The sequence below is a fragment of the Ptychodera flava genome, chromosome 3 (assembly GCF_041260155.1).
Source record: "Ptychodera flava strain L36383 chromosome 3, AS_Pfla_20210202, whole genome shotgun sequence".
Taxonomy (NCBI): Eukaryota; Metazoa; Hemichordata; class Enteropneusta; family Ptychoderidae; genus Ptychodera; species Ptychodera flava.
Genome location: NC_091930.1, coordinates 34,152,511 through 34,166,954, shown reverse-complemented (window position 1 = coordinate 34,166,954; position 14,444 = coordinate 34,152,511). Strand labels below are relative to the sequence as shown.

Below are 14,444 nucleotides of genomic sequence, written 5' to 3'. Positions count from 1 at the left end.
ATTGTTTTGAAAAGGACTGTAAGTTTCCTGCTATAAATGTGAGCAAAAGTTAACGCCTTAAGGTACAGTATGCGCCCCGAAAGTGAAAGACTTAAACTTTTGCTCAAACTTTCCTTAAGGAATCTCACAACCATTCTCCTTCAAAATCAAGAATAAAAATAAGGTGTAACAGTGCAAATTTTAGTATTAGAGAAACATATCCCCCTCGATTCACCGATATTTAAAATTCAAATTAGCCGCCATTCCTGTGTTAACTCTATTGAGAAAAGTAAAATTTTCGAATTTTGAAAAAATAAGCCGATGAAAAGTTTTCTTACACCAAGAGCTTTAAAATGAGCCCCCACAAGTGGTATATCAAAAAAGAATTGTAAAAGTTTGAGAGTCCGAATATCTGTCCCCGAGGCGCGTTCTAAATTAAGGTCAGTAATACTGCGACTTTTGATGATCTTTTTCACTTTTTTGGGGTGTTTGTTAATAGCAAGTGCATGGCGGAAAACCCAACGGTTCAGCGAGTCAACACAGCGGATCTACGTGTAAAATGCACTGTTATTGTTTACATTAAAATTTGGAATTCTGGTCCGGACCAGAATTCACCTGTAAACAATTTACTTCAAGTTGTAGTCTACACGAGCACTGGTTGTGTTGACAAGCTGAATACCGTGTATCTCAACATGCTTTGATGAACAAGTAGAGCAGAATAAGTAGCTGCAGTTGACGTTTAAAACAATAATAGTGAAGACAATAATCGAAAGTTGCAGCTACTAACTCCATAACAGAGACTTTAAACAGAAGAGTGCTACCGTGTGTACACTCTTCTTACCAACGGTAACCGGGTTGTGAGCACTTTTTGACATTCGTCGCGCCCGAAAGTCAATGAACTCCAGCAAGCAATCGCGCGCGTAATACGATCCTCTTCCCCTCCCGAAACAATTATAAATGTACATATCCCAAGAGGCAGACAGAGTGTGAAGATTGTGACACTTCCTCGTAAATTAAGAGCTTCGAACAGATCCAGGGCTGTGGTGTCGCCTCGGGTCATCAACGACCGACCAGTATGGCACACCGCCGGTCTCAAAGTGAGGCAGAGAGGAGCCTCGTCCCAGAACTCCCTCTCTATGGCTAATGAGACATTCGCTGTCTTATGAGAAAGCAAATAACTGATAAATGAAAATAAATATCAGTAGAGTTCGTAACGGTGGTATTTGTAGCTAGCGTCTTCTTTTGAGCGGCTGTTGTGCGCATTCACAGATCATGGCGTCTCGATTGCTGATAGTTCTTGCTTTACTGTGCCTTTTCCAAAGCAGAGGGTATAGTTACGCCGTCGATGATTCAAATGACTTGGTAAGATTTTATCATTTAATTTTAGAACTTTTTTGGAAATTTTTACACGATTTTTTGGATACATTGAGATAACTATTTCCCATTTTCCTATCAAACATCGGTGTGATTCTCTTCCCATAATTTGGTCTTCCATCTAGTGACGACTTGATACACCGCAAATGTTTTGTCAGGTATTTCCTGAATACGGATATGTAGTTTGCGATTTTCTTGTGGAACCTTTTCTATTCCTTATTTTTGTTTTTGATGCTGAAAGTGAATTGTCGGTCCGAGCCTTCATCGAATCTTGCATCGGTGGTATTGAATTTGGCGCTACAACCTTAATCGACTCAGAAAGCCGCCGCTTTGGAAGTTGTCCAACTTAACCGTGAACCAAGTCATTCTTGCCAATATCGTATCGAAAAATGCGCAAAACAAACGTTTGAAAGTTTCCAAGCACAGGACCTGTTTTCGCAACTAGTCGTAGTCCTCTTGCTTTCCAAACGACTGTTGAAATATTTGTTATTGTAATGTTATAGCATTTCCATAGTGTCGCGGGCAGTAGCTCCGAGCATTTTTATTTCTGTAATGCCTCGCAGTGATACAGAAGTGGCGCGTCTTTCCGTTTTTATTTCTTTTCACATTCTACTATTTGTATAACAAATATATTTCGATTGAAACTACCGAGGAGCTCAGGGTACAATTACTTTTACATGTCTGCATTTGCAAAGTTATCGAAAAAAATTAGGTTTATTTTAATTTACCCTGAATATCACGTTGCTCACTGCTTGCTCTCGTCGAAGTTTCGAATTGTATCGCGTTAGTTTTTGACTGCCTGCTTTTCATTGGTGCTCCGCTCAGTTTAACCTCACGACACACCGTACTCTAAGCTTCGCCTGATGTCGACTTGTCCACTTGTTAATAATAATAATAATCTTTATTACCCTTAATCACAATAATATTACAATTCAATGATGAATGTACATCTGAGTTGTGCTGTGATAAAGGGTAAATGGAAACGGAAAATAGCAAATGCTAGTCTAGTCCGTTCCCAAGCCATTGATGTTAAAGCAAGGAAACGAAGAAGAAAAGAAAAAAGAAAAATGAAGTATATCGTAACAAAGTAACTAAGTGAATAAAAGAACAACTACATAAATAAATATATAACTAAATAGATACATTACGAGTAAGTAGAAATGCGTAAAAAGAAAAGGTAAGAGAGAAAAGAAAAAAAAACGTATATAAAATATATATATATTTAAATATGATATACATATATGTAAAGTTGAATATAACTCTTCATCACTTAAAAACAAAAACAAAAAACAATCGTGTAAAGTAGACTTGAAAGTGCTAAGTAACTAACTAAGTAAATAAGAACAACTACATAAAATTCATTACGAATAAGTAGAAATATGTAAAATAAAATAAAATAAAAAACAAACAAACAAACAAACAAACCAAAAAACTAAATGTATAGTGAAATATATATTTATATATCTATGATATACATATTTGTAAAGTTGAATATAACTCTTCGTCATGTAAAACACTAACCGTGTATGAGGAGACTTGAAAGGAGTGTCTGAACGAACTTCTAGTGGTTTTTGTTTTAATTTGTTTAGGTAATGTATTCCAATAGATGCAGCCTGTATATGATATCGAGAATTTACCCAAGGAAGTGTTGACACTTGGGACATAAAGGTTACCATTAATTTTATGACGAGTACTGTAGCAATGAGAAGGCAACTGACAGTATGTTGTAAGACTGTGTGGCAAGTTATTATTTATAAGATCATACATGAATGTACTGATATGTAATTTATGTAATTTGTATATATCGAGAATATTAAGTTGTTTGAAAAGAGTAGCTGAGTTTGCTGTGAAGTCACTGAAAGTTATAGCTCTGACTGCCATTTTTTGCGAAAGAAAGATACTATTGAGATGTGAGGAATATGTTGAACCCCAAACTTCAAGACCATAAGTGATGTGTGGTAGGATGAAAGTTTTGTATAGAAGAATAAGGATATTGCGTGGTAAAAACTGTCTCAATTTGAAAAGGATGCCAACCTTTTTTCTGATAGTAGAATTAATCATTTTAATGTGCTTTGACCATTTAAGATGTCTGTCCATGTGAATACCTACAAATGATGTCACTTCAACCTCATTGATAACTGTATTATTGATGTGTAGAGTACCATTCAAGAAAATATGTTTGTTATGATTTCTGAAGACAATGTAATTTGTTTTGAGGTAGTTTACAGTAAGTTTGTTAGCCCTGCACCATTCACTACAGTATTGAGGTGAATGTCGACAGTATTTAAATTTATATTAACTTGGTTAGCAGGGAAAGTATGAAATAGATTGGTATCGTCAGCAAACAATCTAAAATTGAAGTATGTGGAGGAACGGGCAATGTCATTGATAAATAGTAAGAATAGGGTAGGTCCAAGGACAGATCCTTGTGGTACTCCACATGTTCTTTTCAACTTCCACAATGACAGACAAAAGTTCCTCTAACCAGAGTCTGAATCTTGTTTTGGCTTGGCTTGCGTCGCGTGCGCTTTTCTGGAAGACAGTGTCTCCACATGTGCATTTGACTGCCGGGGGAGTGCACAGGTATCATATGCACGGGTATAGATCTTTGGGTCAACATCGTGGCAAACTGCACTGGCTACACTCGTAATTTACAAATAACCGATTCGTACATAAAACGAGGACGTCACTCGTAGTCGCCGACGTGCTTTCGATGTACTTTCGACACAGATCTGCGTGAACACACTGGGTTAACACGTGTGGTCAATATTCAACCCTGATCTCTTGGAACGACCAAAATGAGGTCAGAGCAAAAATGGCACCATAGTCTGCGTTTGATCTTGTACTAGGCAATAGCACCAAGGACGGATAATCACACGCAGAAGTTTGAGTGAAAAAGCAACCACCATGTGTATAAACACCAGTTAGCGCTCAAGAATTCTTTTCGAATCCCTAGATATCACATCCGATACTGTCGTCATGACAACCGGATGAGAAGTTATGGACCCCAACCAAGGGGCGGCGCTGACAGCTTACAGATTGAAAAGGACACCAGGCCAGGCGTCAATGTTTGTAATCGTCGCCGAGGTATCGCATGACCCATCCTCGAACTTAAATGAGAATACGGAGCATATGTTCTAAATGTCATCGGATTATCAGAGCAATTGGCAGAGGACAAGCTTGAGTTGCCAAGACTGTCCAAGGGGCGGTAATAAAAGTTCTTTAGGGACGCTTCAATTTGGCATTGCGGTGAAATAACTGCGACATTTCGTTGTCCCGGTTGGTATATAGCCATTCTGTCCAATGTCAAAATGAATAGATTGGTCGGTCTTTTACAAAATCAGAAGCCATGTTGATGATGAACTCACGAAGCAAAGTCACTCACTGGATTTTGTTTATGTCATGAAAGATTAAAAGAAAAGGTCAAATAATACGTACTACGCGTAAGATATCTTAACATAGCCATTAAGGTAGTATGCGCCTCGAAAGTGAAATACTACAACTTTTGCTCTAACTTACCTCAAGGACTCTTTCAACCACTCTCTTTCAAATCAAGAATAAAACTCGGGGAGCACCGTGCAAATTTTTGGACTAGAGAAACAAATAACCAAGATTTACCGACATATGGAAATCAAAATAACAGCCATCCCTGCGTCAAACGTATGGGGTGAAAATTAAACTTTGGTTTCGGTGAAATATTGTCTTTCTCCAAGAGCTTTAATAGCTTAAAAATGAGCCCCCACAAGTGATAGATCAGAATAATTTGTAGAAGTTTGTGAGTTTATATATATATGTATATATATATATATATATATATATATATATATATATATATATATATATATATATATATATATGTATGTATATATATATATATTTGTGTGTGTGTGTGTGTGTATATATATGTATATATATTGTATGTATATTTATATATATGTATATTGTATATATATATATATATATATATATATATATATATATATATATATATATATATATATATATATATATATATATATATATATATATATATATAATTTATATATCTTCCAAACAGAAAGACGCAGTGATTTAATGACTTAGTTGATGGTTTTTATTGAAATAGAATAGAGCGACTAGTTGGTAAAGCAGGTTTTTAAAGGTTAAATTATTTCGGAGTATTTTTAGTGTGTCGTTAAAATGTGTTACAGAGAACATGGGAAATCATCGCTTGTACCAGCTTGCATGTACCAGCTAAGTTAACGACAATTAAGTCAATCTTAGCCGTCATACCAGGGCTCGTTGGTAATTTCTCACCGCAATAAAACAAAAGTAAAATGTCCTTGGTGGATGACGGGTCGGTCCCTTTCAGTCGGATAAAATACTGCGTCAGCGAAATGGTTTTACTCGCTGCCAGGTCCCTGGTTAGCTGACTTTCCCACGAACTGTCAATGTCGCTATGACTTTTACTGTCATTTTGGGTTACACTGAGGTCAACTATTGCCGCCATTAATCACTAAAACACAAAATTCTATCCTCTGTCGACTCAAGAAATCACGTTCTAAATGTTGGTACCTCTCAAGTGTGTCGGTCTCTGGATTTAAGTTCATTTTAAACTAATTTATTTGCTTTTTTCTTCTTTGAGGTTCCATGAACATGAAAAGCCATGGGCTATTAAACTTGACGTTTTCAAAATCATTCGACACTGGGTTGGTCCATTAATCAATCAACCATTGTAATCACCAACCAAGCAACCAACCTACCTACCTACCTACCTACCTACCTACATACCTACCTACCTACAAACCGACCAATTTCTTAATCAATTAATCAATCAAGTCATCTGCAATTTTGTGACCCACGCCAAGCTTGTGACGACAGTAGAAGGATTTTGACTGTTCTTCATGTTGCACTAAAGACTGACAAGTTATAAATCAGCTCGGAATTAGTGTCAACTCATCGAGCTCACTTGCAGCAAAAATCTGCCGAAACTACTACTTAAGGTTTGTGTGAGTGAAAATTTCCCTCAACGAAATTTGACAGTGTCCGATCATTTACAACCACTGGGTATACTGCTTGGTATTAAAAATTAAAAATTATGTAGAGTTCAATCTTTGGAGAATGCATAAATTCTCTCATGGGAAAATGTTCGCTGGGTCGTTGAATGTCATTTTGTTTTTTATGTTACTCAACATGTCCATTAGCCATCATCACTTTAGTACATACAGCCGTGCCTATATCTTTGATATTAAGACTGGTCTGCATTAGGCCTTGTAATATGGGGGTTCTGCTGCTTTTAACCTTTGTGGCTTTCATAAAACAGCGACTGTGGTGTTCGCATGCTTGCAAGTACTGTAACATTTTATTTTATTATCCGTTAGTCTATAAAAAGTTACCATAACAAATCTGCAGCTTCTCCGGAACCGCTTATATGAAAATAATCTCACTCTGTACTGGTCGATATGTCTTCATTGGACAACGTTGCAAAGATGTTTAAAAAATGACGGTTCAGCAGAAACAGCCTAAACATTGCACGCCTCAGCAACCGAGCATTAGGGACGTGGCGGGAGAGCGATCGCTTGATTTACGTCGTGGCAAGGATATCGACAAAGTCGATTGATGATGCATGATGCAGGATGGATATATGAGAGAGAGAGAGAGAGAGAGAGAGAGAGAGAGAGAGAGAGAGAGAGAGAGAGAGAGAGAGAGAGAGAGAGAGAGAGAGAGAGAGAGAGAGGGCGCACGCACAGAAGTACATAGACAGATAGTAAAGAAGAGTGATAGAGACCCAGTGATAGAGACCCAGAAATAGACAGACATAGACACTATGACAGACGAGTTAGACAGTAATAGACATTGCATATGTAATTATCGTTTACAGATGTCATTCGTACACACCCTGTCGAATCGATTCTGGGCAATTTAATTCCATGCTTTTTAGTTAAATAGGTCAGAAAAGTTTTCAGATATTCCTGCCAGATTCCCCGGCACAAACGCTGTAGGTTCGAAATCATTTCCATATGAAAAGATACCTTACTTGAGGTGTGAACTGACTGTCAACCGGTGATTGCTTTACAAATATCACGGGTGATGTCATATTCATAAACATTTGATCTTTTGTTCTACTTGATCGGTAGTTTATTTACTCTCTGGGGGAGTCATAAGCCGTTAATTCGGTAATGCGGAATTTTTTCCGCTCTCAGGGATTAGTCTACCTACATGGTTTGCGCCGGCCAATCCCTCATGTTGCTAATCGATTGCTGACACAAAATTCTATGAAGCTATAGTCTAAGTATTTTTTGTGATTCATTATTTTCCTTTCAGGTAAATTCTATTGATGGTCATTTAGGCAAACCGATGAAGAAAGAAACTCAAGTTCACGTACGAGGTAGAAAGAAGGGTCAGTACTATTAATATTTACCCCCTCCCCCATTTGTTCATCTATCAATAGGCCTTTCAGCCTCGTAGTTAAATCCATGATCAAGGTGTATAAATTTGTGGTCCCTCCAAAAGATTCTACCGCTTCCTCCTCGTTCGGCGGTACAGTACGGTAGCAACACTGTCAATGCAATCACAAGAGAAGCGTTGACCTTGACCGAGTCATCATATCATGATATCGAGCCAGGGAAACATGGACATAAAAAACGAGATTAGAATAGGTTGGCGTTGTACGTTGTGATGGCAGATTTGAAGGCTGGCCAGCGACTGCGAAGGATGGAGAGAATCTCGCGCGTCCTGCGTATAGATGCGTGGTTGTGAGAAAAGGAGACTGCACTGTGCCGCGAGTGCAAATATCGCACCCGCGGGATTGTCATTCTGTCAACGACAGTGCTGTGTTACGGTAACCCCACGGTGTATCAAAACAAAGCTTACAATGTAATAAAACTCCTCGGGTGACTTTACATCTTCCGCGAGACATGTATCGACAATAAAATAGTTTTTATAGGTTATTTCGTGTATCTTTAGTTATAATATATCCTGAACTTAAGATGAACTCCCCATGGGATAAATAGTTCAGTATCAACTTTCTGTTTCGGGGTTCTGCGCCGAGTCATTTCATGGTTTAAACTACAGTGGCCTGGTCGGTTTATGAAGAACTTCATTTTATTGCGGGCTTTTTTGAAAATATTTTACTTGCTTTGTAATTATTTGCCTTATTAAGTTCAACTCGGTTCGTGACAAAAACGGCATGTACGTCTTCTCACCCCCGAGCATGGTAATGTTGATTATTAGGAAACAGAAATCGATTTAACTCATGACTTTTAACTTTTATTTGTGTTACGGTGATTCATCGATTCATCCGCTAACGCCTTCGCTCACACATTCATTCATTCATTCATTCATTCATTCATTCATTCATTCATTCATTCATTCATTCATTCATTCATTCATTCATTCATTCATTCATTCATTCATTCATTCATCCATCAATTTATCTACCCGTTGTACACCATCCACAGCGTCTCGATCGAAGCTCTGCCTGGCCAAGTATGGCGCCCGCTACGACCACATATGCGCCGACGGGCTGAACTGCTTGCCGGAATTCTGCGTGTGCGACGGCTTCGTCAACTGTTGGGACGGTAGCGATGAATACGGGTGCGGTAAGTAATACGCTTAGACACACCAACACCAGACATGATTGAGTTCAGAGTAAATCAACAAAACGCTCGAAACAAGTCATCTGCCACTAAAAGCGATTACGGTGACCCCCAATCCATCATTTTGTTGGAAAAAATGCATGAGGAATTTCCATTACATTACTTTTTCGGGGCAACGGAGTCGAAGGTTGCAAACTTTACTGTCATCAAAACGACACGACAATAAATACAGAATTCGTCAAACGCGCGTTCACATCGTTTGGCACCATGCCTAGCATGGCTTGTCCCGGCTCAGTGCACGTTGAATGCTCAAGGCCAAACGAGAATATGACATCAGTTATTGGCCTGATTTACTGGTTCTCGGGACAACCTAAACTCGCGGCGATTGTACACAACGTGGGCGGCCATGGTGTGATAATCAGACGACAAAAGCAGACGCGTTGATTTTTTGAGTTCATAACGGTCTCAGTTCAAACGGACGTGCTGGGCTCCAAGTATTCCTCCGTCACCGTGCCCTATCTATGTAGTTTACGAAGGTCACGGTTGCAGAGAAGGTCATGTAGTTAGATATTAATTAAGCTGCTCGCAGGAGCCAGCGCAAATTCATACCGAGCTGTACGACTTCTGAGAAATTCAATTTATTTTGTAGCATGTTCAAGTTTAGTAATCCTTATTATTTTAAACCCTATGTTTTCCGTTCACTTGTCAGAAAAAATGCCGGCTGCCATTGACGATGGTAACAAGATACTCGCGTTGGAAGGTATCATCCATATTACTACTTTTGAACCGGAGTCACTTTCATGACCCATGATTGACGTCACATCCTGGCATTTTTGATGGTATGGCATCATACAACATTGAACTGTTTATCCCGTTTGTAACAGAGAAAATTCATTTTTATTAAATGCGTTTGAGTGCATAAATTGAACGGTATGGTTGACCATTGCAATTTGAACTCAAGATGGCAAACTCATACCAACGAAAATGCCAGGATGTAAAGGGTCACACAGACAGGAGTCACGAAAGTGGCCGTGCCTTTAATTTCAATATTCAAATAGTTTTTGGGAATCGATGTTATAAAGACTTGCATATTCAAAGAGCCTTGAGGATGGGTTCTTCTATTTGCATAACTCTTATTTTAAATTTAGCGTATTCAACTGAAAACAAAGAGTGAATTAGAATGCACTTTATTACATGCCTCATATATGCGAACGCCGAGGGCGCTCCCGATAGGAGTCAATGGTAAGTTGTTGCATGGTCACACAGTCAGCATTTTGCTGAAATTGCAAACCGGAACTATTTTCAGCCTGACAACTTCTGGATTTAAAAATTAGTAAATTACATGCTTTACATACGAAATTATGCGTAATTGCGCCTGCCAGTGGTGAAAATCGTTGTATTTTAAACCGATTTTCATCTATCATGGAATTAAAAACCAATTATTTAGAGTGAAAATTATGTTAGAGAGGCATGTAATAAAAACATTATAACCCAAACAAGCTTAAGGACAATGTGTCCTCGAGGCTGGAGACCATTTGCTCGACGTCAGGAGGACAAATGGCACCTGTTTAGGCGATAACATACACTTTTTGTTAGATTTGGAGGATCGATTGTGACGACATTCGTCGTGTGCTAAATGCATGGGCTGGCATAAAGGTCTTCTTCTTTACGCATATTACGTGTAAAATTGTTTTATTTGTTTCTTGTCCCGCGCGCCTTATTTGTGCTTAAACAGCAAAAGTTGTTCGACTCAAGCCTTACGTGGACGAGGACTGTTCCATGTATTACTCGCACGCCCCTTACAGATGCGCTGATGGAGAGCCACTGTGTATGAAAAAGAGCCAAATATGCGACGGCTTTCAGCAGTGCGCTGACAGGAGCGACGAACGAGATTGTGGTATGTAGCATAAACAAGATGATTGATTGAATTTCGATTTGGTCTCGTCGACCCTTCGTGTAATGTTGCGTTTATAAGTGAGATTTAATATGCTATGATTTAATATATCTCTATCAAGCTCCGTCATCAACGTAACAACACAGATTTCGCTTAGAATGCCTGACAGCCAATCAAATTTGATGGAACGATATCCCTTAAGTTCCACAAAGAGTGAAAACTTCAAACCAATGTTTGATATGGTCTACTTGTAATCAAGTCTAAAGGAACCTTCAAAACTTTAACCCTACATTATTGGGCATATTGCAAACGCAATAATTGTTCAATTTTTGTCTTTGAAAGCTCGCGTAAACTGGCTAACTTACATGTTTGAGTTTCCTCCTTTGGTCTCCAATTCTTAATATGCCGTGGCGCCATTGTTTTGCAAAAAAATCAATGTCTGTGCGTTGATATGTTATCATTACACCTCCCAACCTTACCATCTCGCTTTAAAAAAAACGACTAAAAATTCCGAGGTCAAGAGGTAGATTTACCATGGCCGTGTGGTATCGGTTTGGCATTAAAGTATAAAAGGCCATTTTTTTCAGAATTCTGCATCAAAATGTTATTCGGGTAGTCGATTTCGTGTTTGTAAGTCTGTCACTCCGTATTTCCTGAAATCAGCTGACGATATGCAGCCTGAGGTCTACATAATCAATCACACGCAAACAGAACACGCACCTCCACACGCTGTTTCAAAACATGGCTCCAAATAGTCAATCACCGAGATATACCACCTTTCTTCCACCAGGGTACGGCGAAACAGACAACAGCCTCTGCGTCAAACCGAATCAAACTCGAGTCGACAGCTTCGAGTCGCTGAAGAAACAGATCCTGGAGGCGCACAACTACTACCGCTGTCTGCACGGAGTCGCGCCGCTGTTGTGGGACAAGACACTGGAGAAGTACGGAGACTATTTGGCTCGTAGCAATGCCGACATAGGCAGGCTGGAACACTCGGATTTCGAACAGTTTGGAGAGAACATCGCGATGCAGGCACTCCTAGGAATCGAGAGGACAACAGGTACAATACGTGCGAAGGCCTCTCATCTTATACTTCAAAGTAGAGAGTCGTGTTGGCATATAGTATCGTATTTAGTGTTGCATATGCTTTCGAAACATAACGTTCGGACTCTTTGCAAAGTAATACCAAAAATTGCCCTATATGACTGAATAAGAGTCCGCTTGTTAATGCAGTGCATTACTTAAAGTAAGGATTGAGGCTGCATTATTGATTTAATAGATGGGTAATTAGCAACAACCATCGTTATGACCTTCATTATCATCATCATCATCATCATCGTCGTCGTCGTCGTCGTCATCATCATCGTCGTCGTCGTCGTCGTCATCATCATCATCGGCATCACAGCATCATACTTGTCATCATCATTATCATTATCATCAATATCATCCATTATCACTGATCGTTGTCGCCGAGTCGTCGCTGTCCGTCATTAGCATCTTGTCAATTTATTGACAGATTCTCAAGAACTAAGAAGTAGATATCATGGGAAAATTCGTACTGCATGATAAGGCGACATGCTAATCACAATCCAGTCTTGATTTTTTAAGAAAGCGCCGTATTATTTACCTGAAATGTATAATCCCTTTAATCAGCTACATGCCACCCAGACTCCTTCAGTCAAAGTATTAATTGTTTTGATTGACAGCTTCAATGTCACAATCGTAATACTTACTCTATCTTTCATTTCCAAGGCTATGGCTTTGTCAAAATGTTTTACGATGAGATCAAATTCTACGACTTCAAACATCCAAAGTTTTCATACAATACAGGTAAGGTGGTTTTGTTTTGTTCTTTTCTCATCCATGAAAGAGAGTAGCTTTAAATTTCCTTGAGCAAGTGTGATCAACATTTTCAGACACATACTTTTCGAAACAGTGTCACAGTTTTTTCAATATTATATGGTTCAAAATGAAAAAGCCACAAACCTCACTAACTGTTGTAGTTGAATAACCCTATCTAGCTAATGCCTGGCATAATTTTTGAATTATCCTTCTAAAAGTGTTTTTATACAGGATACTTGAACAAAGGTAAATTAGCGTATAAACGATTGACCATTTGGAACACTTTGATTCAATCTCTTGTTTTTTTGAATGTCTAACTCTCATTATTTCAGTTGACGATATGACCACGAGATCGCCTACATTGACATTGTCTCCATTGGACGAAATTTTGTCTTGTAATAAGAATGAGACTGTGGACTGCCTATATTTCCACAAGTTTCAATGTGAGTTTAGCTGGGTCTATATCTGAAAAGAAATTTTGACACTCAAAAGCCGGAAAACGCTTCCACGTAGTGCACTATGCCTTGAAATGGAAATTAATCTCCGAGTTGCATCGCATTGCACTACATGACATGGCATAACTTTTATGTTAACGCGACATGACAGTGACATGATATGACATTACATCACATTACATTGACAGAACATGACACAACACGACATGGCATGACATGACACGACATGACATGACACGGCATGACATGACATGGCATGAAATGACATGACACGACGTGACGTGACATTACATCACGTTATATTGACATTACATGACACATGTCATGACATGACGTGACACAACACGACACGACATGACATGACATGACACGACACGACACGACATGACATGACATTCCATGACATGACACGAAACGACATGACATAACATTCCATGACATTCCCTGACATGACATGATATGATACGACACGACCAACACGACATGGACACACGACCTGCATGACATTGCAATATTCTTACATAACATGATATGACATGACATAACATAGTGTGACTTTTCTGATATTATTAGAAGAAACTTTTCTGCTGCAGGTCACTTCACCCAACTAATCTGGAAGGACACTAAACGAATCGGATGCGGATCGTCTCTGCGCTACAAGAAACACTGGACGCATTTTTACATCGCCTGCGAATACTACCCACCTGGGAACGAGGACGAGGAGTCCAAATTTGCGTTCAACGTGGTTCCGCCATTATGAAGGTAAAATGGCGGGAAATCCCTTCGCGCTCTCCATCATAGTTACCGTCAAAAAATGTAAAACAGACATGTCTACCTCGAACAATACTTCGTGTCTTTTAAAATTTTAGCGGGCTAGGATCGGCGATGAAAAGTACAACCGACAGAAATCGATATGCGAACTTTTTGTGCTGCCCAGCTGAAGTGGCAAATAAAATTGGTGCATTTTATATACCTCAACTTTTCAACGGCTCTATATTTCAAACTGCAAAAAAAGCATTGTCTGAATAATTAAGATTCAAGTTTGATATATAAATTGAAAGAAAATCAACTTCTCTCAAAAGAACTACATGTGCACTCTCTGAACTTAATGACGCCACGAAGGCGTTAGTTACATTCGGAGTAATCCTCACAAGTGATATCTGATTTTTTTGATTTCTTACTGAATTTGACTTTCAGAGTCTTAGATATATTTTACTTTTGACAGAGGCCTTGATGCTTAAAGTCACAGATCTCATATCGTTTTGAACTTTATTGTAGTTAGAGACATCACAGGAAGTACGAGGGGCGGTGTTTTTCAAT

General features: G+C 38.9%; 1 protein-coding gene across 1 annotated transcript; it reads left to right on the top strand.

The window, feature by feature from the left end:
• Nucleotides 1-1,115: 1,115 nt before the first annotated feature.
• Nucleotides 1,116-13,968, top strand: LOC139129871 (uncharacterized). The gene is made up of 8 exons (XM_070695553.1): nt 1,116-1,341; nt 7,657-7,732; nt 8,793-8,933; nt 9,640-9,690; nt 10,666-10,827; nt 11,615-11,887; nt 12,580-12,657; nt 13,718-13,968. Exons 1-8 carry the CDS (start codon nt 1,252-1,254, stop codon nt 13,882-13,884), a joined length of 1,038 nt encoding a protein of 345 aa, XP_070551654.1. The 5' UTR covers nt 1,116-1,251; the 3' UTR covers nt 13,885-13,968.
• Nucleotides 13,969-14,444: the final 476 nt, after the last annotated feature.

Bases quoted from the DNA above. Each gene is read 5' to 3' on its own strand.
- LOC139129871 (XM_070695553.1), top strand. From the start codon at position 1,252: ATGGCGTCTCGATTGCTGATAGTTCTTGCTTTACTGTGCCTTTTCCAA. The intron at 1,342-7,656 runs GTAAGATTTTAT...TTTTCCTTTCAG, and splicing joins TCGATGATTCAAATGACTTG to GTAAATTCTATTGATGGTCA. The intron at 7,733-8,792 runs GTCAGTACTATT...CACCATCCACAG, and splicing joins CGTACGAGGTAGAAAGAAGG to CGTCTCGATCGAAGCTCTGC.